We start from the raw sequence: 22,728 nt of genomic DNA on the forward strand, positions 1-22,728 counted from the left end.
AATCTTATCTATCTCGCCACCGACCTCTCGCCCATGTCCTGCCTCTGTCCTGAAACGACTTCCCTCTTCAACAGACAATTATTGTCCCCACCCTTAAGACCTTCCTGAAGGCACATGTCTTCTAAGAGGTCTTCCCTGACTAAGCCGTCATTTCCTCTTCTCCTACTCCCATCTGCATCGCCCTATCACTTGAATTGCTTGCACCCTTTATTCACCCCTCCCTCAGCCCCACAACACTAATGTACCTACTCATAATTTATTTATATTTATGTCTGTCTCTCCCTCTATACCGTAAGCTCATTGTGGGCAGAGAAAGTGTTTACCAACTCTATTATATTCATTCAATAGTATTTATTGAGCGCTTACTATGTGCAGAGCACGGTACTAGCGCTTGGAATGAACAAGTCGGCAACAGATAGAGACAAGTTCCTGCCGTTTGACAGGCTTACGGTCTAATCGGGGGAGACGGACAGACGAGAACAATGGCAATAAATAGAGTCGAGGGGAAGAACATCTCGTAAAAACAATGGCAACTAAATAGAATCGAGGCGATGTACATTTCATTAACAAAATAACTAGGGTAATGAAAATATATACAGTTGAGTGGAAGAGTACAGTGCTGAGGGGATGGGAAGGGAGAGGGGGAGGAGCAGAGGGAAATGGGGGGAAAAGAGGGTTAAGCTGCGGAGAGGTGAAGGGGGGGTGGTAGAGGGAGTAGAGGGAGAAGGGGAGCTCAGTCTGGGAAGGCCTCTTGGAGGAGGTGAGTTTTAAGTAGGGTTTTGAAGAGGGGAAGAGAATTAGTTTGGCGGAGGTGAGGAGGGAGGGCGTTCCAGGACCGCGGGAGGACGTGGCCCAGGGGTCGACGGCGGGATAGGCGAGACCGAGGGACGGTGAGGAGGTGGGTGGCAGAGGAGCGGAGTGTGCGGGGTGGGTGGTAGAAAGAGAGAAGGGAGGAGAGGTAGGAAGGGGCAAGGTGACGTAGAGCCTCGAAGCCTAGAGTGAGGAGTTTTTGTTTGGAGCGGAGGTTGATAGGCAACCACTGGAGGTGTTTAAGAAGGCGAGTGACATGCCCAGATCGTTTCTGCAGGAAGATGAGCCGGGCAGCGGAGTGAAGAATAGACCGGAGCGGGGCGAGAGAGGAGGAAGGGAGATCAGAGAGAAGGCTGACACAGTAGTCTAGCCGGGATATAACGAGAGCCCGTAGCAGTAAGGTAGCCGTTTGGGTGGAGAGGAAAGGGCGGATCTTGGCGATATTGTAAAGGTGAAACCGGCAGGTCTCGGTAATGGATAGGATGCGTGGGGTGAACGAGAGGGACGAGTCAAGGATGACACCGAGATCGTGGGCCCGAGAGACGGGAAGGACGGTCGTGCCATCCACGGTGATAGGGAAGTCTGGGAGAGGACCGGGTTTGGGAGGGAAGATGAGGAGCTCAGTCTTGGTCATGTTGAGTTTTAGGTGGTGGGCCAACATCCAGGTGGAGACATCCTGGAGGCAGGAGGAGATGCGAGCCTGAAGGGAGGGGGAGAGGACAGGGGCGGAGATGTAGATCTGCGTGTCATCTGCGTAGAGATGTTAGTCAAAGCCGTGAGAGCGAATGAGTTCACCGAGGGAGTGAGTGTAAATGGAGAACAGAAGAGGGCCAAGAACTGACCCTCTTTTTATATTATACTCTCCCACACACTTAAGTTCAGTGCTCTGCACACAGTAAGTGCTCAATAAATATGATTGCTTTATTTCAGTTGTCTCCCAACAGATCTCACCCATTTCTTAAATTCATCATCTCCCCCTGCCTGATCTCCATCCACCTTCTTAAATAATATTCTCCTACTCCTTTCCCTTCCCTCACAGCCAGCCATTTTCTACCTTTCATTCTCCAATGGCACCTTCCCCATTGCCTTCAAACCTACACAAGTCTCTTCCATTTTTTAAAAGCACTCTCTCCACATTACTGCTCCCTCCAGCAAACACCTCACCTCCTTGCTTCCATTCTTATACCAACTCCTTGGATGGGGCATAAATGACTTCCGCCTCAATTTTCTCTCCATCAATTCTCTTCTCAACTCTGTGATCTGGCATTCGACTCTTTCGCTCCACAGAAACTGTTCTCTCCAAGGTAGTGTCTTTATAGCCAGGTCTCTTTCCTGACCCTCCTCCATCTCTCCATTGCTTTAAACACAGTGGACCATTGCCTCCTCCCCAAAACACTATCAGACCTTGGTTTTGCTGACACAGTTCTTTCCTCATTCTCCTCCTATCTCTCTGACCTCTCCTTTTCAGTGTGGTTCACTTGTTCACTAGCTCTTCTTCCATCCCTTTTATTCAGACTCTCTGGAGAACTCATTCACTCCCATGGCTTCAGCAACCACCCTCTAGATAAATTATTGTTTTGTTTTTTTTTTTGGTATTTGTTTAGTGCTTGCCTTGTGCCAGGCACTGTTCTAAGTGCTGGGGTAAGTCCAAGGTAATAAGGTTCATTCATTCATTCATTCATTCATTCATTCATTCATATTTATTGAGCACTTACTGTGTGCAGAGCACTGTACTAGCTGAGAAGCAGCGTGGCTCAGTGGAAAGAGCATGGGCTTTGGAGTCAGGGCTCATGAGTTCGAATCCCAGCTCTGCCACTTGTCAGCTGTGTGACTGTGGGCAAGTCACTTAACTTCTCTGTGCCTCAGTTCCCTCATCTGTAAAATGGGGATTAAGACTGTGAGCCCCAAGTGGGACAAGCTGATTCCCCTCTGTCTATCCCAGCGCTTAGAACAGTGCTCGGCACATAGTAAGCGCTTAACAAATACCAACACTGTACTAAGCGCTTGGAATGTACAATTTGGCAACAGATAGAGACAATCCCTGCCCAACAACAGGCTCACAGTCTAAACAGGGGAGAACAGACAACAAAACAAAGCAAGTAGTCAGGCATCGATACCATCAAGATAAATAGAAACATAGATATACAGTCCAAGTCCAAATGGGGCTCACAGTCTTAATCTCCATTTTACAGATTAGATAATTGAGGCCCAGAGAAGTCAAATGACTTGTTCAAGGTTATGCAGCAGGAAAGTGGCAGAACCAGGGTTAGAACTAGCCAACCTCCCTAGTCAGGCTCTTCCATTTGTCCTGCAATCTTGAATCTCCTGATTAGACTGTGAGCCTGTCAAAGGGCAGGGACTGTCTCTATCTGTTACCGATTTGTACATTCCAAGTGCTTAGTACAGTGCTCTGCACATAGTAAGCGCTCAATAAATACTATTGAATGAATCTCCTCTAGCCTCTTGCTGGCAGCTCAAACTAAACTAAAGCAAAGGTCATCATCTTTACTTCTAAACCCAATCCTCCTTTTCACTTTCTCATCTCATTCAACACCACCTCCATGCTCCCGCTCCCAGAAGCCTGCAACCTTACTCTCTTCTTCAACTCTTCACTTTCATTCATCTTTCACATCCAGTCCACTGCCATATCCTGCTGATTTTTCTGGCACAACGTCTCCTGGATCCCCCTGGTCTTTTCCACTGCTACCTCAGTGGTACAGACTACGGTCTTGCCCCAGAGAAGCAGCATGGCCTGGTAACAAATGTTTGGGCCTGGGAGACCCGGTTCTGTCACTTGTCTGTTGTGTAACCTTGGGTAAGTCATTTCACTTTTCTGTGCTTCAGTTTCCTCACCTGTAAAATGGGGATTAAATCCTACTCCCTTCTACCTAGGACTGTGAGTCTTGTGTGGGACAGGACTGTGTCCAACCTGATAACCTCGTATCTTCTGCAGCACCTAGAACGGTACTTGGTACTTGTAAGCATTTAACAAATACCATTATTATTATTATTGTTAGTATTGATTATTATTATAGATCATTATTATTATTATAGATTATTAGCTTCCTCCCTGGTCTCCCTCCAGTCTTTCCCCCCTATAATCTGTACTAACCACTGTTGTGCAGACAACAAGCCTGAAACCTTGGTGATATCTTTGACTTATGTCTCATTCAACCTGTCATACAATTCTATTGTTTCTGCCTTTACAACGTTGTTAAAAATCTTCCCTTTCCTCTCTACTCAAACTGCTAATACACTGATCCAAGCACTTATCCTATCCTGCCTTGCTGAACTCCCCACCTCCTATCTCTCTCCCCTCTCCAGTCCTTACTTCACTCTGCTGCCAGGACCATTTTTCTATAAAATTTAGTCCACATTGTACATCCAAGTGCTTAGTATGGTGCTCTGCACATAGTAAGTGCTCAATAAATACTATTGAATGAATATCCCCACTCTCCAGAAACCTCCAGTGGTTACCCATCCACTTCCACATCAAACAGAAGCTCCTTACCATTGGCTTTAAAGCATTCAATCACCTTGCCCTTCCTATTTTACGTCACTGATTTCGTATAACAATCCAGCCAGCTCACTCTGCTCCTCCAGCACCAACCTACTCCCTTTACCTTGATCTCATCCATCTCACCAATGACTCCTTGCCTATATCTAGCCTCCAATGACTCCTTGCCTATATCCAGCCTTTGACCTGGAACTCCCTCCCCCTTCACATCCAACAGACAATCACTTTCCCCATCATCAAAGCCTTATTAAAATGATTATCTCTACAAAGAGGCCTGCCCCGACTAAGCCTTCATTTCCCCTACTCCCTCTCTTTTCTGTGTTGCTCTTCTGCTTGTATCTGTGCCTTTTAAGCACTTGATATTCACTCCACCCTCAGCCCCCCAACACTTATGTACATATTCATATTTTAATGTCTGTCTCTCACTTCAAACTGTAAGCTCCTTGTGGGCAGGAAACATGCCTAACAACTCTACTATACTGTACTCTTCCAAGTACTTAGCACAGTCCTCTGCATACAGAAAGTGCTCAATAAATATAATTTATTAACTGATTGATCACTCTGAATAATTTCTTGGCCCACATCTCTCCTCTCCTCAAAACCCTTCACTGGCTTCCCTTGTCTCTTTGCATCAGACAAAAACTACTCAGTCAGCTTTCAGGCTCCTATAAGGCCGGTATAAGCAGGGCTTGTCTTTCTTTATTGCTGAATTGTAATTTTTAAGCACTTAGTACAGTTCTCTGCACACAGTAAGCGCTCAATAAATACGAATGAAATCTAGCCCTAGCTTAGCTATCTGCTAGCAACTCCTACTATTCTCCAACTCTCTGTCCTCTACTCCCAAGCCAACCTTCTAACCTTCTAGCGAAAACTTGCTCTCGACTGTATGGTTGTTTCCTTGCTCACACTGTTCCTCAGCTTAAAAATCCCTCCCTCTCCATCTCAGACCATAGCTCTCTCCACTTTTAAATATCTCCTAAAATCCCTGCTTCTGTAACAAGCTTTCTGAATACTTTCCCAGAGCTCTAAACCATTATTGTCCCTTCAGTCAACTCTAGTATGTATTAACTTATTTACACCCTCTTTAGCATAGCAGCCAGGCCTAGTAGATAGAGCATAGGCCGGGGAGTCAGGGTTTGGGTTCTAATACCAGCTCTGCCGCTTGTCTGCTGTGTGACGTTGGGCAAGTCACTTTGCTTCTCTGGGGCTCAGTTCCCTCATCTGTAAAATGGGGATTAAGACTGTGAGCCACATGTGGGACAGGGACTATATCCAACCTGATTACCTTGTATCTACCCTTTCACTTAGTACAGTGCCTGGTAAAGAGTAAGTGTTTAACAAATACCATTATTATCACTATTGTTATGATTATTATTAATGTGTGTGTGTGAGAGAGCTCAATTAATTTTGAACATGCAAGTTGCAAATATTTTATGTCCCCCACCCCCATTAGAATGTAAGCTCTTTTTGGGCGGGTAATAAAACTCTTAGTAATTTTATACTTCCCATGAGCCTAGTAGAGTGGGCATTCAATAAATAATGCTATCACTGCTATTACTACTGGGACAGAGACTCAGGTCAATGCTAGCGATTATTGTTGGCCCAGACCATGATCCCCCAGTTCAATGTGACTGAGAAAAAGAGAAAAACCCCAAAGATGACCCTTGTTTTTTCCCTCCACAGGGTGATGCTGGGGTCACTGGCCGGAAGATCATCGTGGACACATATGGAGGCTGGGGAGCCCATGGGGGAGGTGCTTTTTCAGGGAAGGACTACACCAAAGTGGACCGTTCTGCTGCTTACGCAGCCCGCTGGGTTGCTAAATCCTTGGTGAAAGGAGGGCTGTGTCGCCGAGTTCTGGTTCAAGTGAGTTGGCTGCCGTGCTTCTGACCTTACTCTACCCCTTTCCCTGCCTGAGATGGTTATATCAACCTCCTTGCTGACCTCCCTGCCTCCTGTCTCTGCCCACTCCTGTTCACACTCCACCCTACTGCCCGGATCATTTTTCTATAGAAACGTTCAGGCCATGTTTCATTCATTAATTCATTGAAATGAATGTTTCCCCTCTCCTCAAGAACCTCCAGTGGTTGCCCATCCAATGCCACATCAAACAGAAACTTCTCACCCTTGACTTCAAAGTATTCAATCACCTCGCCCCCTCCTTCCTCACCTTGCTACTCTTCTACAGTAACCCAGACTGCAGACTTCGCTAAACTTCTCACTATACCACGATCTCATCTATCTCATCGACGACCTCTCATCCACTTCTTGCCTCTGGCCTGGAACGTCCTCCCTCCTCCAATCTGACAATGACTCTCCCCCGCTTCAAAGTCTTATTGAAGGCACATCTCTTCCAAGAGGCCTTCCCTGACTGACCTCTCCTTTCCTCTTCTCCCACTCACTGTGTGTCGCCCTGACTTGCTCCCTTTATTCATCATTCAGTCGTATTTGCTGAGTGCGTACTGTGTGCAGAGTACTGTACAAAGTGCTTGGGAGAGTACAATATAACACTAAACAGACACCTCCCCTCCCAGTCCCACAGCTCTTATGAACATAGCTGTGATTTTTTTATTAATACTGATGTCTGTCTCCCCCTCTGAACTGCGAGCTCTCTGTGGGCAGGGAATGTGTCTGTTATATTCTCTCCTAAGTGCTTAGTACAGTGCTCAGCACACAGTAAGCGCTCAATAAATGAGATTGACTGACTGACTGAACTGCTGAAAGCCAGGGAAGGTATTGTCCAGGCTAGGGCTGGGATTCTACTCTTCTGAAACACGTCTGAATTTCCTTGAATTTTGTATCATTGTTTTCTGAGAAGTTCCAGTTGCCTTCCATACTGATCTCCTTTATTCCCCACATTTTGCTTATGGGGTAGGGCAAGGAATAGTGTCAGTAAACCATTCAATAAGTGTCCCTCTGTCACCTCAAACTTAACATGCCCAGACAGAACTCCTCATTTTTCCATCCAAACCCTGTCCATCCCCTGTCTTTCCCATTACTGTAGACAACACTACCCTCCAGAAGGACTATGAAGATGGGGAGAGCTGCGATTGATTAATTTGCATTTCACATGGAGAAAACTGAGTCTGGAAGCCCAGGTGGTAGGGGAACCTTGCTTAGTTAGACATCACTTTGGAATGCAGAGTAGTTCCTCAAGACTTTTACCTGATCCACTTAATAATAATTATGGTGTTTGTTAAGTGCTTACTATGTGCCAAGCACTGTTCTAAGCACTAGGGTAGATAAAAGGTAATCAGGTGTCTCACGTGGGGCTCACAGTCTTAATCCCCATTTTACAGATGAGATAACTGAGGCACAGAGAAGTTAAGTAGCTTGCCCAAAGGTCACACAGCAGACAAGTGGCGGAGCTGGGATTAGATTGCACATCTGACTCCCAAGCCCGTGCTCTATCCAAGCCATGCTGCTTTCCAAGAATGGGCAGGGCAGTGGGTGCTGAGAAAGACAGTGATTAATCTGTGAGCTTCCTGCTAAGCCAACACGATCTCTTGAGCTTGATTTCACAAGCTCTTAACCTTGGCACTGTCCTCAACTCATCTCTCTCATTCAACCCATATATTCAGTCTGTCACCAAATCCTGCTTTGTTCAATCTCCACAACATCGCTAAAACCTGCCCTTCCCTCTCCATCCAAACTGCTACCAAGTTAATCAGTTTGGAAGCAGCGTGGCTCAGTGAAAAGAGCCTGGGCTTCAGAGTCAGAGGTCATGGGTTCGATTTCCGGCTCTGCCACTTAGCTGTATGACTGTGGGCAAGTCACTTAACTTCTCTGTGCCTCAGTTACCTCATCTGTGAATTAGGGATTAACTGTGAGCCTCACGTGAGACAAACTGATTACCCTGTATCTACCCCAGCGCTTAGAACAGTGCTCTGCACATAGTAAGTGCTTAACAAATACCAACATTATTATTATTATTATTATTAATCCAAACATTTATCCTATTCTGCCTTGACTACTACAACAGTCTCCTTTCTGACCTCCCTGCCTCCTGTCTCTGCCCACTCTGGTCCATATTTCATTCTGCTGCCCAGATCATTTTTCTACACAACCATTCAGCTCATGTTTCCCCATTCCTTAAGAACCTCCAGTGGTTGCCTATCCACCTCCATACCAAAAGGAAACTCCTTACCAAAAGCTTTAAAGCACTCAGTCACCTTCTCCCTATCTTATCTCCCTGATTTCCTACTACAACCTAGCCCTCATACTTCGCTCCTCTAATGCCAACCTACTAATTATACCTTGATCTCATCTATCTCACCTCTGTCTTCTCACCTACATCCTGCCTCTGGCCTGGAGAATGCCCTCACTCTTCGTATCTGACAGATGTTCACCCTCTCCACCTTCAAGCTTTATTAAAATAAAATCTCCTCCAAGAAGCCTTCCCCAACTAAGCTCTCATTTCCTCTTCTCCCACTCCCTTCCGTGTCACTTTTCTCTTGGATTTTCACCTTTATTCCCCCCGGGCTCCCAGCCCCATAAAACTTAAGTACATATCTATAATTTATTTATATATAAATAAATACAATTGAGTGAATGAATTTATTTATATCAATGTCTGTAACCCCCACGAGATTGTAAGTTCACTGTGGGCAGGGAACTCTGTTATATTGTACTGTCCCAAGCATTAGTACAAGGCTCCATATACAGTAAGGGTCAATAAATACAATTGATTAATTTCCTTCTGAAGGTTTCTTACGCCATTGGTGTGGCTCATCCCCTATCCATTTCCCTGTTCACCTACGGAACCTCCAAAAAGACAGAGAAAGAGCTGCTGGATGTGGTGCACAAGAACTTTGACCTTCGTCCTGGGGTTATTGTCAGGTAAAATGTCAGTAGTCCCACACTTAGGTGTTCTAGTCACTTTTTCTGAACAGTACAATAACTGGAATGAGAGTGATTTGAAGAAAGATAACTCCACCCTCCTTTTGTGTCCAGAACAATCATTCAATTCAGGAGATTTTTGCCTTTAGGCAGAATGCAGGGATGGAATGGTTGATCTAAGAATTCCTGTTCCAGAAAGAGGAACTAATGATATCTTCAGAGCAGCTCTCCTCTTCTCTCATTTTCAAAATTATTCTTATTCCCCACCACTTGCATTCTTACAGCTAACTTGGCTCAAAAACCTTTTCGACTTCTATTAATAGTGCTCTCTTTACTGTGAATGCTGATCACCATCTGTTAAATATTGCTGTGTACATGTGAGCAGCAGGATTTATTACAGTTTGTTATCCAGGTTGAGTTAAAGGGGTTGTAACCAGACCAGAGCCTTCTGCCTTAAGAGCAGGCTTGCCAAGGGGTGGAGACTCTCTTTGCTCTCCCAAGAAATGCAGCCTTGCCTGTATCCCCTCTGCCCTAGGTCTATCACATATGTACAAAGCCCAATTTATTTTTATTTATATTATCTGTATCCCTCTAGACTGTAAGGTCACTGTGGGCAGGAGGCATGTGTACCAACTCTGTTATATTGTTATACTGTACTCTTCCAAATGTGTGGTACAGTGCTCTGTACAGTGTAAGTGCTCAATAAATACAATTGATTATCACACTCAGTTAATGGTATTTATTGAGTGCTTTCTGTATGCACTGTGCCTGCACACCCTGGGGCATGGAGTGGGATGATTACAGTTCCCAAAAGACATGCTGAAAGAAGCAGCATGTCCTAGTGGATAAACATGGGCCTAGAAGTCAGAAGGACCTGGGTTCTAACCCCAGTTTACTCCTTTTCTGTTGTGTGACCTTTGGTAAGTCACTTTACTTCTCTGTGCCTCAGTTCCCTTAACTGTAAAATGGGGATGAAGACTATGAGCCCAATGTGGGACAGGGACTGTGTGCAACCTGATTTGCTTGTACCCACCTTAGTACAGTGCCTGACATACAGTAAACACTTAACAAATACCACAATTATTATTATTATTTTTACTCTGTTGCCCCACCCCGATCATAAAAATAATAGTAATGAAAATAATTATAATAATGATAATGGTATTTACTATGCACTTACTATGTGTACTATGTGTCTAGCACTCTCCTAGGCACTGGGATAAGTACTAGAGAGTCATATCAGGCCCATTCCCTGCCACACATGGGATTCAAAGTCTAAGGTGTAGGGAGCCCAGGTATCATCTTCCTATTTTAAAGATGAGGTAGTTGAGAGATGGAGAGTGAAGTGACTTGGCCAAGGTCACCTAACAGGCCTGTGACAGAGCTGGGATTAGACTCCAGGATTCTCACCTCCTAGTCATGAGTCTTTGCTCAGCACTTAGAATGGTGCTCAGCCCTTAGAACGTGCTCAGTGCTTAGAACGGCGCTTGGCACATATTAAGCATTTTAAAAATTCCATCATTATTATTATTATCATTATTATTTTTTTTGGCTAGGCTACCCTAACAGTCCCCTGCAGTACTGGGGGCCCTCTGGAGCGAAGGGCGGTGGGCTCCATCGGGACTGCATAGAGGCAGTGTGCCTGGCCTGCCCAGGGTTAAGTGGGAGGAAGGAGGAACTCTTTCTTCCCTTGCCCCTTCCTCACACCCCTATTTTAATGGATTTAAACACTTGGCTCAGCAGGCTATCCATCCCTCCCAGGAGAACAGGGTCCCTGTTTTCAATGTTGGGTTGGAATAACAGTGTTATTTATTAAGTGCTTACTCTGTTCAGAGAACTGTACTAATTAATCAATTGTATTTATTGGGTGTTTACTGTGTGCAGAATACTGGACTAAGCATTCAGGAGAGTACACTATAACAGAGTTGGTAGACACGTTTCCTACCCACAAGGAGCTTACAGTTTAGCGGGGGAAGCACTGAGGAAAAAATATACAGGTTAAAATTCGACACAGTCCTTGGCCCCTCAGGAGCCCACAGTCTAAGAAAAAATGGGAAAAATGGGGCCGTCATCATTCTAGAATAATCTCAATGATGAATTGTCTTTTCTTTTGTGGAACGCCAGGGATCTGGATTTAAAGAAACCCATTTACCAGAAGACGGCGTGCTACGGCCACTTCGGAAGGAATGAATTCCCGTGGGAAATTCCCAAGGAACTCGTCTTATAACGCTGGAAGGAGCCAGGCTTCGGGAATCTCCTGAGCCTCTGGTCGGCTGCTTTCTATCAAGATCTTGGGATTTCAGAATACGCACAGAGGGATGACCCATTCTCTTTGTAGGAACTGGTTCACTTTCCAATGCAATGCCCTGCTTCCCCATCAAAGCTGTGCCAAGCTGAGCCTGCTCGTAGCACAGTGAGGTCAAGTTACCATCAGGAGGCAAAATACGGTTCAATTTCTGTTGCTGCTAGGTCACATGCATTTTTGAGGCATAATTTGATTTTCATTCATCTTTGACTCTGACACAAGATGGTCTTATGTTCAAAGGATTCTTAACCATGCTATGAGGTCCTCTTATTGCTCAGGAGAATTTTCTGGGGATAGCTTCTTAACTGGTGCTCATTACATCCCAGGCACATCTGAGCTCCCCGTGGATAAATGATAGGGTAGCATATCCCTGTAGCCTCGGCTCTCTGAAACTCTACTCCTTGGATTGGGTATGTGTCTTGGCACCCGCCCAGGATACCCCAAGTAGCCTGATGTTTCAGAGGTAATGCCCTTAGCCGGGAAGTGCCTGTGTCTTAACTGATCTGGCAATGAGCTCTCTCTCTCTCTCTCTAAGTCCGAGTTCTGAATAGTCCTAAATAACGGCTCCACTTTGCCCTAGGTTCTGAGTCCACTTTTCAGGCAGCAGAAAGCCCCTTCAGTCTCTGGCCTTTCAAGAGGAGGGGTGTATATCGCTAGAATGTAAAGCTTTCACATTTGTTTGTTTTGAAATAGGACCGTGGAAGATATCCCACTAGAAATTTGCGTGGTACTGGTGCAGGCGGTGTCTAAATCGGGACAAGCCTCTGAGGAGAAAACAAAGGAGCATTTGTTCCATCTCAGGAATATTCGCCAAAGAGCTGAAGGTGTGTCATCTTCTAATCAAGCACACCACGGTGGTATTTCGAGGAGAAAAGCTTGCTGCTAAGCAAGCAGCAGACTTAGTCATTTGAATTGCCCTGTGGGAAATTCTGGGATCCAATGCCCTTATTGATTTGGGGTTCCCCACGAGGAAGCCGCCTACTGCGTGAAGAGGAGTCAACCAACTTTGGAAAAAGAAAGCGAGTTACTCACAGGCAGGAAGAATACTAGTGTATGTAAGTTACGTGTGCAAAAGCATTGAGCCCAAACTGCCAAAGCTCTTCCTCCTTATACTTGCTATGTTGTGCTGCTGGGTAGAAAACATGATGCTCCTGACTCAAGTGTACATTTCTTCCCTCGACCACAAAGCACATCCACTGATAAGCCCATTGAAAAGGCTACTCTTGATTTGGAACATTCGACCAAGATACACTAAATGAAACAGTATGCCTTAGTTTTCTTTACAAGCTTCAGTGCAGAATAAGACTAAATCCCAACCCCAAAAAAGAACATCCCAACTTGAGTCCAGCTCCCTAATACGATTCAGAGCCACTTAAGATAATTGCAGTGTAAATCCCTGAGGATGAAGCCCTCTCCACTGCCAATTCTTCCAGCTTCCACTGCACCCATCTCTCCCCAGCTGCACTGTTACTATTTCCCTTCTTTTGCTATTGTCTTTAATGGGACCTTCTTTTTAAACCCTTCTTCCTGCCAAAGTGGCCTTTTCTTTGTGGTTTGGTCATTTCTATCGCAGTGAATGGCTAGGACAGGAATCTTCCTTCAATATCAAACAAACAAATCTACTGGGTGACTTTGAGCAAGTCACTTAACTTTTCTGTGACTCAGTTACCTCATCTCTAAAATGGGGATTAAGATTGGGAGCCTGAGGTGGGACAGGGACTGCGTCCAACCTGATTAGATTGTATCAAGCCAGCACTTAGTAAAGTGTCTGGCAAATAGTAAACACTTAACAAATATCATAAAGAAGTCACCTCTGTCTGGAGGAATTGATTAGTGCCCAAGTGAGGTACAATTTCTATTTCCATGTATAAAGGGATTTCTGATGAATGAAGTCGGAGAAGCCTCAGGAAAAAAGGGACATTTCTTCTCATTGGATAACTTTGCTCCTTGAAGCCCAACATGATCCCTGTCTTCAGGGAACCATTTCCTTTACTGTGGCATGTGATGCCATCCATCCTTTTCTTTGATTCCATAACCTAATACTGACTTGAAGTTGCTAAACACTGACAGGAAAGGTGAATTTACCAACAAACACCAGCGCCTAAATCCTAAGCAAAAGCACTTTAACCAAGAAGGCCTTGGAATCAAGAGGTTCCAGAAGGATTCCAGAAAGTTTTCGGGTCTGGAGGCTATTCACATTTGGCTGGAATTTGTAACTTAGCTAAAGAGCAAGTGATTGGATTGACTTGACTTGTCTCTAGGACTTATCAAGTGCAAATTTATTTTGGAACCTATTTTCAATTCGAATACTTTTCTACTTTCTTCACCAAAACAGGAGAGGTTTTTAAAATGATATCTGTATAAAGCTCACATCTTTCCTTCTCTAAATTGACTTGCTAGCTCTGTATATAATAAATACTCAAACAATACTGGATTTGCTCTTAGTCTATACAGCTTCTGGGTAATTTAGACTTCCTCTAAAATCATCTGTGGGAAAATATGTGGTTGGCCTATTTGGTGCACAAATGCGACTTTAGAAATGCAAATGGAAACTAGATCAACTCGCATAGGTTCATAGGTTCTCCAAAGATAAGTGACCCCATCCTGGGATTTAAACTTTTCTGAACTCTCTTAGCTACCTAAACCCAAGGGCCCAGAGGAGTAATGGCTCAGCATCCTCAGTAGCATCTCTTTCAGGGCTTGTATTGTCTTATTCTGTCAAGTCATCTCTGGCCCATAGCGACTTCATGGACACATCTCTCTCAGAACACTCCACTTCCATCTACAATTGTCTCGTAGTATATCCTAGAGGTTTCTTGGCAAAAATAAGGAAGTGGTTTACCATTGCCTTTTTCTGCGCAGTAAACTTGAGTCTCCGCCCTCGACTCTCTCCCATGCCACTGCTGCCCAGCACAGGTGAGTTTTGACTTGTAGCAGATTGCCTTCCACTCTCAGCCACTGGCCAAACTAGAAATGGAATGGGTATGGCTCTGCTTGACTTTCCCTCCTTTAGCCAAGACAGGCAGAGTACTATAAACTCTCCAGATGCGATCCTGAGAGGGGAATCTTCAGGACTAATTAGAAATTAAATTATGAAGGCAGGCAGCCTTCCCTCCCAGCAAGTTATCAAACAGGCACAGCAGCTATGAGAACGTGCATATGTAGGGATGGGTAGGTAGTACAGTGCTCGGCACATAGTAAGCGCTCAATAAATACTACTGAATGAATGAATAAAGGAGGGAAAGGGTAGGTGGAGCAAGAAAAGCTTGTATGCCTGAAATGTTCCTGGGATGTGTCCTGTACCCATATACTGCCTCAGACCCTGGACCCAAGCAGAGACCAGATCCTAGAAAAGATTTTCATCATCATCAATGGTTTTTACTGAGTGCTTGCTGCATGCAGAACACTATCCTAAGGGCTTGGGAGAGTACAATACAAAGGCCAGCATCTCTGATGCCTCCTTACCTTCAGATTCCCGGACTTCTACCTGGTTCTGGTCTCTCTGGTTCCACACCACTCTTTCTCTGCCATGAAAGCAGAAAACAATGTAGAAGTCACCTTGAAAATATATCCCTATCAAATAAGTCTTTTATATTGTTGATTAGTGGGAAGCATCTTTGGGAAAGACTTATTCATCTTTCATCCTGCAACCCTTCCCACCTCTAACCTCTTATCCCCCACAATGAATTACTGAAAATGAACTCAAAAGGAAAGAGTGGACACACTGTCCTGGGAGCTTGGGAAGTTCATTTGTGCTCCTGTGCTCCATTTTCCTTGGTTTTCTCATCTGTAAAATGGGAATTCAATACCCATTCTCCCTCCTACTTAGACTGTGAGTTTGATGAGGGGCAGGGACTGATTACATTCACCTGTAAATTTGCAAACACTGAAGAAACAATGCCAAGAGATCACATATAGCCCTAAGAAATGGCACTCAGTAAACCTTCCAAAACACTATTCTTGTCCTCATTTTCCAGACAAGATGAAATGCTCAAGACTCAGGGAGATGAAGCACACAGGCCAGCAGATTAGAACTTTCTGATCAACTCACCATACTCAATATTTAGAAGGTGGGAGGATGGAGTCCTTCCTTCCTAACCAAAAAAAATGGTCTGAAAGTGATTGGAGAAGCAGCATGGCCCAATGGATACAGCACGGGCTTGGGAATCAGGAGAACCTGGGTTCTAATCCCAGCTCTGCCCCCTTGTCTACTGGGTGACCTTGGGCAAGTCACTTAACTTCTCTGTGCCTCAATTACCTCATCCGTAAGACTGCATGCCCCATGTGGGACATGGCTGCATGCCCCATGTGGGACATGGACTGTAACCAATCTGATCATCTTATATCTACCCCAATGCTTAGTACAGTGCCTGGCACATAATAAGTGTTCATTCATTCTTCATTCAATTGTATTTATTGAGCACTTACTGTGTGCGGAGCACTGTACTAAGTGCTAGGAAAGTACAATTCAGCAACAAAGAGAGACAATCCCTACCCACGACAGGTACAAGGACTTAAGCTCACTTTAGACTATAAACTTGTTATGGGTTGGGAACGGGTCTGCTAATTCTGTTGTATTGTACTTGCCCAAATATTTAGAACAGCGCTCTGCACATAGTAAGTGCTCAATAAATATGATTGACTGATTAACAAATACCATTTAAAAAAACAAAAAAACCCACAAATGTGTAGACCTGAAACCATCCTGCTCCAGGAAGGGATTGCACACTGGTCCACAGATCACCTCCCATTAGAACTAAAAGAAACTGTAGAGTTTGTGCGGCTGGTCGGGCATGGATGAAGAATCAGTGTCTGGGGCCCAGTGGTTAGTTCATTCATTCATTCATTCAATAGTATTTATTGAGCGCTTACTATGTGCAGAGCACTGTACTAAGCGCTTGGGATGAACAGGTCGGCAACAGATAGAGACAGTCCCCGCCGTTTGACGGGCTTACAGTCTAATCGGGGGAGACGGACAGACAAGAACAATGGCACTAAACAGCGTCAAGGGGAAGAACATCTCGTAAAAACAATGGCAACTAAGGTGAAGGATGGAAATAGGTTGGGGGCCTCTGGGTGTGGGTTGTGGGAGTCTGTCGGAGCAGGGGTCTGGGTGGAGAGGCTGGAGTTGGGTACCTATACAGGGACTGCAGGATGTGGAGGAGGGAGGGTCCGTGGGCAGTCTGTGGGTTCAAGTGCGGTGCAAAATGCAGTCCCCAGGCCACTCTACTGTGGTTATATCATACTCTCCCAAGTGCTCTGCACAAAGTAAGCACTCAATAAATACCATTGATTGATTGACTGATTGATGTCAGTGGGGAATCTCGGCTTCCTCTAATTTATCTGGGAAGTAGCCCCATTCCATCCTCCCCTAGCCCAGCCATCCTCACTCCTGTGCATTTCCTGGACCAAGCCCTGTGACAGTCCCACCTCACCCTGCTGTCTCCCCACTCTCCCTGCAACCTCTTCCTTCTGTTCTAGATCTATTTTTGTAATTTTTATTTTTCTCCTGGGAGGCACTAAGGTGGTGCGCCTTGCTACCGCTGCCCTCGTCACTGCTCTGAAGAACCTTTCACGTCTGGCAGTCCTTACCCTCTAGGACTGCAAGTTGGGGGTTCCAAGGCTGTGCAGGACGGGGTGGGAGATGAGCAAGTGTTGACGATGGTGGAGGTGGAAAGGGGGGGCTTGGAGACAGAGGCTTTGGGGAGAAGGGGCCTCTACCCCCACCCTCCTTCTCCTAAGTGGCCACCTGATCTCTCCTGTCCTGCCCCATCCATCCCTGGTCCCCTACTGTTGCAGCTGTTGGAAGAATGGGAAGAAGAGGGTGGCTCATTTGAGATTTGAAAAGCCGATGTCCGTGGAGAATGAGAAGGGGACTTGAAGAATTCCTCCACCGCCGCTGCCTCCCACCCTCCCCAGGCTCTGCCCCATTCGGCTCCCGATCCTGACTTTCTGGGTGCCGGAAGGATGGTGCTGGGGAGACCCAGGGTGGTGAGGTCTACAGCATCAGCAGTGGCAGGGCCCACTGAGTTAGAGATACAGAAGAGAAAGTGAAGCGAGAGATGTTAGAAAGAGGAATGGGGAGGAACTAATTTGGGGTTCGAAAATCCAGGGCCTGTCTGTGAGGGGGCGGGACTAGCTTCACAGAACTTGACTGGAAAGGAGTTGAAGTCACAACTGCGGAGGCTCCTACAGCAGTGAAAGTTGATCCTGCGATGGGTAATGCCAGGAACGTACTCCAAAGTTTTCCCAGGGACTTATTTGGCTCCAAGAGCGTGACATACCTTAGGAAGAACTGCTAAATGCCACCAACTAAGCATGATAAATCCATCCCTTGGGAGAAAGGCTTGCTTTCTCAGGCCTAACTCCTTTCTGGTAGTATTAGTCTAAATAAAAATCACCTGCATTTCTAACTATATCTTTAAAGTGTATAAATGGACTTTTAGGCATTACATTTCTCAGGGTGCCTTTTATCCCTGCTCCTCCAAACTGGTCAGAAAAATTTACCATTCGGACCACTCCTGGAGTATACTTCTTGGAAAAGCAGCCTGGTCTAGGGAAAAGAACATGGGTCTGGGAGTCAGAAGGACTTGGGTTCTAATCCCAGATCTGCCACTTGTCTGCTCTGTGACCTGTAGCAAGTCACTTAACTTCTCTGTGCCTTTGGTACCTCATCTGTAAAATGAGGATTAAGACCGTGGGTCCCATGTGGGATAAAGACTGTGTCCAACCTGATTATCTTGCATCTAACCCAGCGCTTAGTACAGTGCCTGGCATAATATAGAAAGCGCTAAACAAATATTATTTAAAAAAATCCCCTAACTCCTCACACTAAAACTATACGGAGAGGGGCTTGGTGAGGATGGGATGGGAGGCATCCAAAACCTTCACCATACAAATAGCACTGAGTTCAGCTGTGGCTTTGGTAAGGGGGCGGGGCAGAGAGGACAGCTAAGGGAATACTGACCATGGGTTGTGCCTTGGGCACACAGTGCAGGTAATTTTATATACATTCAGAGTCCCAGACCCCTGCCCCAGTGCAAAGAGTCTCACAATCACATAAACACAGAGAGGCAGCATGGCCTGGTGGAAAGCACATGGTCCTGGGAGTCAGAAGACCTGGATTTCAATCCCAGCTTTTCCAATTGCTTGCTGTGTGGCCTTGGGCAAGTCACTTAACGTCTCTGTGCCTCAAGTTACCTCATCTGTAAAATGGATATAACCCTCCCTCCAATTTAGGTTGTGAGCCCCATGCAGGGCAGGGACTGTGTCCAACCTGATAAAATTGTATCTACCCCAGTATTTAGTACTGTGTTTGACACATACTAAGCTCTTAACAAATACCAGAAAAAGCACACACGCACTCTCACAGTTACACTGTCTCCAACACACTCGTATGTGGAGTATCACACATTCACATGTACTCACCCTCACGTATTTCCACAGGCACACATACACACACTTACACTGGCTCACATAGTTACTCAGAGTAACATAAATAGTCACAGAAAGACCCATCCATTTACAGTCATACATGGGTGCCAACTTTCTGTTTTGATCACGGGTGCAAGAAGGGGTAAGGGGTCGGGGAATCCTAGCAGGGAGCGAGTGGGATTCCCTTGGGAGTAGCAGGAAGGTTTCAAAAAGCTAGCAGACCAAAAGTCATCTTTTTGAGTCTTTTCAGCCCTGACGGGTAACTTTCCACCTTGTGTCAGAAACCTGGGATGACCAAAGACTGGGGGTTTCTGTTCAGTTCAAAGAGCTATTCGGGTAGCAGAGATTTGAAAGGAGATGGAGAGATAAAGGTCCACCGCTCTTCTCGGCGGCCACAGTGAGATTATGCTGAAGGAAAGGAACCAGGTTCTCCCCTTCTAAGCTTCTCTGTCCTGGCTCTTTTCAGGTTCGCTCCTTCTGTTCAATCGATAACCCCCAGTTAATTTCCAATCTTTACTTCCCTGGGAGGGCTGAAACTCCTTCAGGATTCAGGCAATCAGGCTGCATTTAGTGCCAATCAGAAGGCACAGTTACTTCTTTCCCAGTGTGGCAAGGCAGCACAGCTGTCAATCAGCAGCTGTTAGACTGGAATCTAATCTCAGATCCGACAGTGGAAGAAGTAGAAAGGGGAAGAGGTTAGTTTCATCACTAATTCTGTCAAGGTGAGCGGTGGCTGTGGCAGGATGGATCGGTGTGGTGGGAACACATTCCAGGTGAGGAAGGCTGGTAGAGGAGAATAATAAGGAAGAGGAACTGCGGGCACAGGAGGGGAAAGGAAGAGAGAGCCACTCACTAACCTTTGGGATGGAGCCTGCAATATATTTCATCCCTCCAGGGCTGGTGACCAGTTTGTGGCAGGGAAGTGTAGAGGGACAGATTGGTGAAGGCCCCTCAGGGTCAGAGGTTCCGCTCACGCCCGCCACTTGTTTTCCCGAACCTCTCTGCCCAAGCAAGCTGGCCACAGCAAAGGCGAGGGCCGGGGTGGAGACAGAGAGTGTCATCAGATCAAGTAGCACAAGAACGACAGAAGCTGGGGCTGTCGATCCGGGCTCCTCCAGGCTCTTTCCGGCCTCGGGAAACCCACTCCAGAGCAGGATGGAGAGGTAATGGAGGTCTGGAAGGGACCGGGGGTGGGCCGAAGAGACTAGGAGGCAGCAAGGGGATTGGCTGTAAGATTTCTCTTGGGAGTCCCAAAGTTGGACTTGGAGGAGCCCAGGCTTAGCATCAACAAAAACCCAGCCCCCTCCAGCCCCCCACCACATCTCCATCTTGCGTCAAAGTCTGCTTCCCTGCAGCGTTCGCCCCAAGGCCGGAAAGCTGGAGGAGCCCCAGGGAGGCAGTTATCCTACTGCAATAGGGAACCAACATTTGTTTTCTGGATGCCTTCTCTGAAGCACAGAGGAGTGAAGTGATTGGCTCAAGGTCAGGCAGCAGACTAGTGGTGGGGGTGGGTTTGGAACTCAGGTCCTTCTAACTTTTAGGCCCGTGCTCTATCCAGTAGGAAACGCTGCAAGAGGCCCTCTATCTCTTCGCCCCAGAAGAGTCATCGTGGCAGAGGTAAGCGGCTCAATCAAGCCAACCCTTTTTCTCGGAAGCCAGCAGATGGCAGCGAAGGAGCAGGCAACGGACTTCATCTCTTGCTTGAACTGGAGCTGGGCCACTGGCCTGGCTGAGTTGTTTTACTTTCTTTTACTCCTCTTCATTTCCTCTCTAGTTGAAACTGGGGTCCACCCCTCCTAGAAGTATCCCGATACCCATGCAGCTGCCCTGGAGGGCCTGGCCATGATTTCCTTCCGTCCCCGGGCCCTCTTCCTGGTGGAGTCTCCCTTTGACAATGACGGGCGAGCCTCGGGGGGTCTCGAGATCTCAGGATGGAGAACCTGTTGGGGGGGAACTGATTTTAGGGGTAGTGGTTTCTGCTCTGCCGCTCACGCTTTCTCTTTGGCGCCAATCACGATCATGATGGGGCATGGAATACTGCCTACAAAAATGTCATTTTCAAACTTTCGGGACCCGTTACGTCCAAGGTGAGCCCAGCAGAACATCAGTCAATGCATCAAGAGCCAGCAGGTGCTTGCCTTGCCAGCTTCATGGCCCTCACTTCCCACAGTGGCCAGCCCATTTTCAGGCCTCCCCACCTTGCAGAATGTCCTCATTGGTTCTTTGATCAGAAACCTTCACTGCTGATGGACCAGCAGACAAAACCTGGTCTAGAACCCAGGTTTCCTGCTCCCCAGAGCTGTGCTCTTTCCACTGGACCAATAGCAGGCTCTAGACCTATGTGTGCACAGGGATCACAGTGAGATTGGAGGTCTGACTTTTAGGTGATGCTGGTCAACGCCACAACATCCATCTCAGCTGCCTCCTTCACTTTCCACACCAAAGGGTAGCTGGGTGTGGGGAAGTGATTTGTGAATCTGGGCCATGCCCTTGTAACACAGTGACCTTGGGCAATTCACTTCACTGGGCCTCAGTTACCTCATCTGTAAAATGGGGATTAAGACTGTGGGACGAGGACTGTGTCCAACCTGATTAGCTTGTATCTATCCCGGTGCTTAGTACAGTGCCGGACACATAGTAAGTGCTTAACAAATACTAAAGCCAAATGAAATAAAAACTCAATATGTCTAAAACCAAACTACTCATCAACCGTTTCAAATCTTCTCTGCTCCAACTTTCCTATTTTAGTCAATAACACCACCATCTTCCCAGGCCCAGAAACCAGCGAAACTCTGTGTTTTCCTGGACTCCGTGCTATCTTTCAAGTCAGTGACAGCACGGACACAACTCTCCCAGAACACCCCCACCTCCATCTGCAATCATTCTGGTAGTGTATCCAGAGAGTTTTCTTGGTAAAAGTACAGACGTGGTTTACCACAGCCTCTTTCCATGCAGTAAACTTGAGTCTCCACTCTCAACTCTCTCCCATGCCACTGCTGCCCATCACAGGTGAGTTTTGCCTTGTAGCAGATTGCCTTCCACTCCCCAGCCACTGCCCAAGCTAGGAATGGAATGGGTAGGCCTCTGCTTGACTCTTCCTCCCATAGCCGAGACCGGTAGACTACTGGAAACTCTCCAGGTGTGACTCTGAGAGGGGAACACAATCCTGCACTTTACATTATTTCCTATGGGAAGAAATACTCTGTTTAGTGTGCTCTTGCTTAACACTATTTCCTTAGAACCAACGTGTCTATCAGGTCTGTTATATTGTACTCTCCCAAGCGCTAGTACGGTGCTGTGCACACAGTAATCACTCAATAAATATGATTGGTTGATTGATTATAGCAGTAGCATACGTGTATATGACATTTAAAGTAGTGAAAACACACTGTAGATATTATATTTCTCTAGGGCCTTTTAATTCTTCCTCCTCCTGAACTTGAATACTAACAAGAATGTATTAGTCTAGAAAATGTGTTAGACAAAAGGTGTGTTGAACACATGGGTCCAAAGAGCAAGTAGTAATCTCTCTAGTCCAACCTCATCTTGCTAAAATCCCTTTTAAATCCTTCTGTTCCCGCTGCTCTAATCATGAGGATTTGCAGGCTGAAATATCTGTTCTTTTAAGCCTTCTTAAAAAAATCCTGTAAATTACTTAAAATTTACTCTCGGCATACACAACTGTACATCCTAAGCTTTTTCCTGCTAATTTAGAAACACAGGAGGTGACTACTTTCCCCATAATTGTTGAGCTAAGTTTTACTTCAGGCCAGAGGGGAAATTTCTTTGAAAAAGGATGGAAAATTTGAGAAAATGATAATTA

General features: G+C 46.1%; 1 protein-coding gene and 2 non-coding genes across 3 annotated transcripts in view; 1 reads left to right on the forward strand and 2 right to left on the reverse strand.

Moving 5' to 3' along the window:
- Positions 1-13,905, forward strand: part of MAT1A (methionine adenosyltransferase 1A) — a 45,149-nt gene extending 31,244 nt beyond the window's left edge. The window contains exons 7-9 of the mRNA XM_029060615.2: positions 6,011-6,193; positions 9,033-9,166; positions 11,291-13,905. Of these exons, the coding sequence (XP_028916448.1) occupies positions 6,011-6,193; positions 9,033-9,166; positions 11,291-11,393 (420 nt within the window). The 3' untranslated portion in view covers positions 11,394-13,905. The remainder of the gene's footprint in view (positions 1-6,010; positions 6,194-9,032; positions 9,167-11,290) is intronic.
- Positions 13,906-14,397: 492 nt separating this feature from the next.
- LOC114810796 lies at positions 14,398-14,534 on the reverse strand. The gene has a single exon (XR_003758489.1). It is a non-coding gene; the product is annotated as a small nucleolar RNA SNORA7 (small nucleolar RNA).
- Positions 14,535-21,924: 7,390 nt separating this feature from the next.
- LOC114810731 lies at positions 21,925-22,062 on the reverse strand. Its single transcript, XR_003758426.1, has one exon. It is a non-coding gene; the product is annotated as a small nucleolar RNA SNORA7 (small nucleolar RNA).
- Positions 22,063-22,728: the final 666 nt, after the last annotated feature.

This window comes from Ornithorhynchus anatinus, chromosome 3 (assembly GCF_004115215.2).
Source record: "Ornithorhynchus anatinus isolate Pmale09 chromosome 3, mOrnAna1.pri.v4, whole genome shotgun sequence".
Taxonomy (NCBI): Eukaryota; Metazoa; Chordata; class Mammalia; order Monotremata; family Ornithorhynchidae; genus Ornithorhynchus; species Ornithorhynchus anatinus.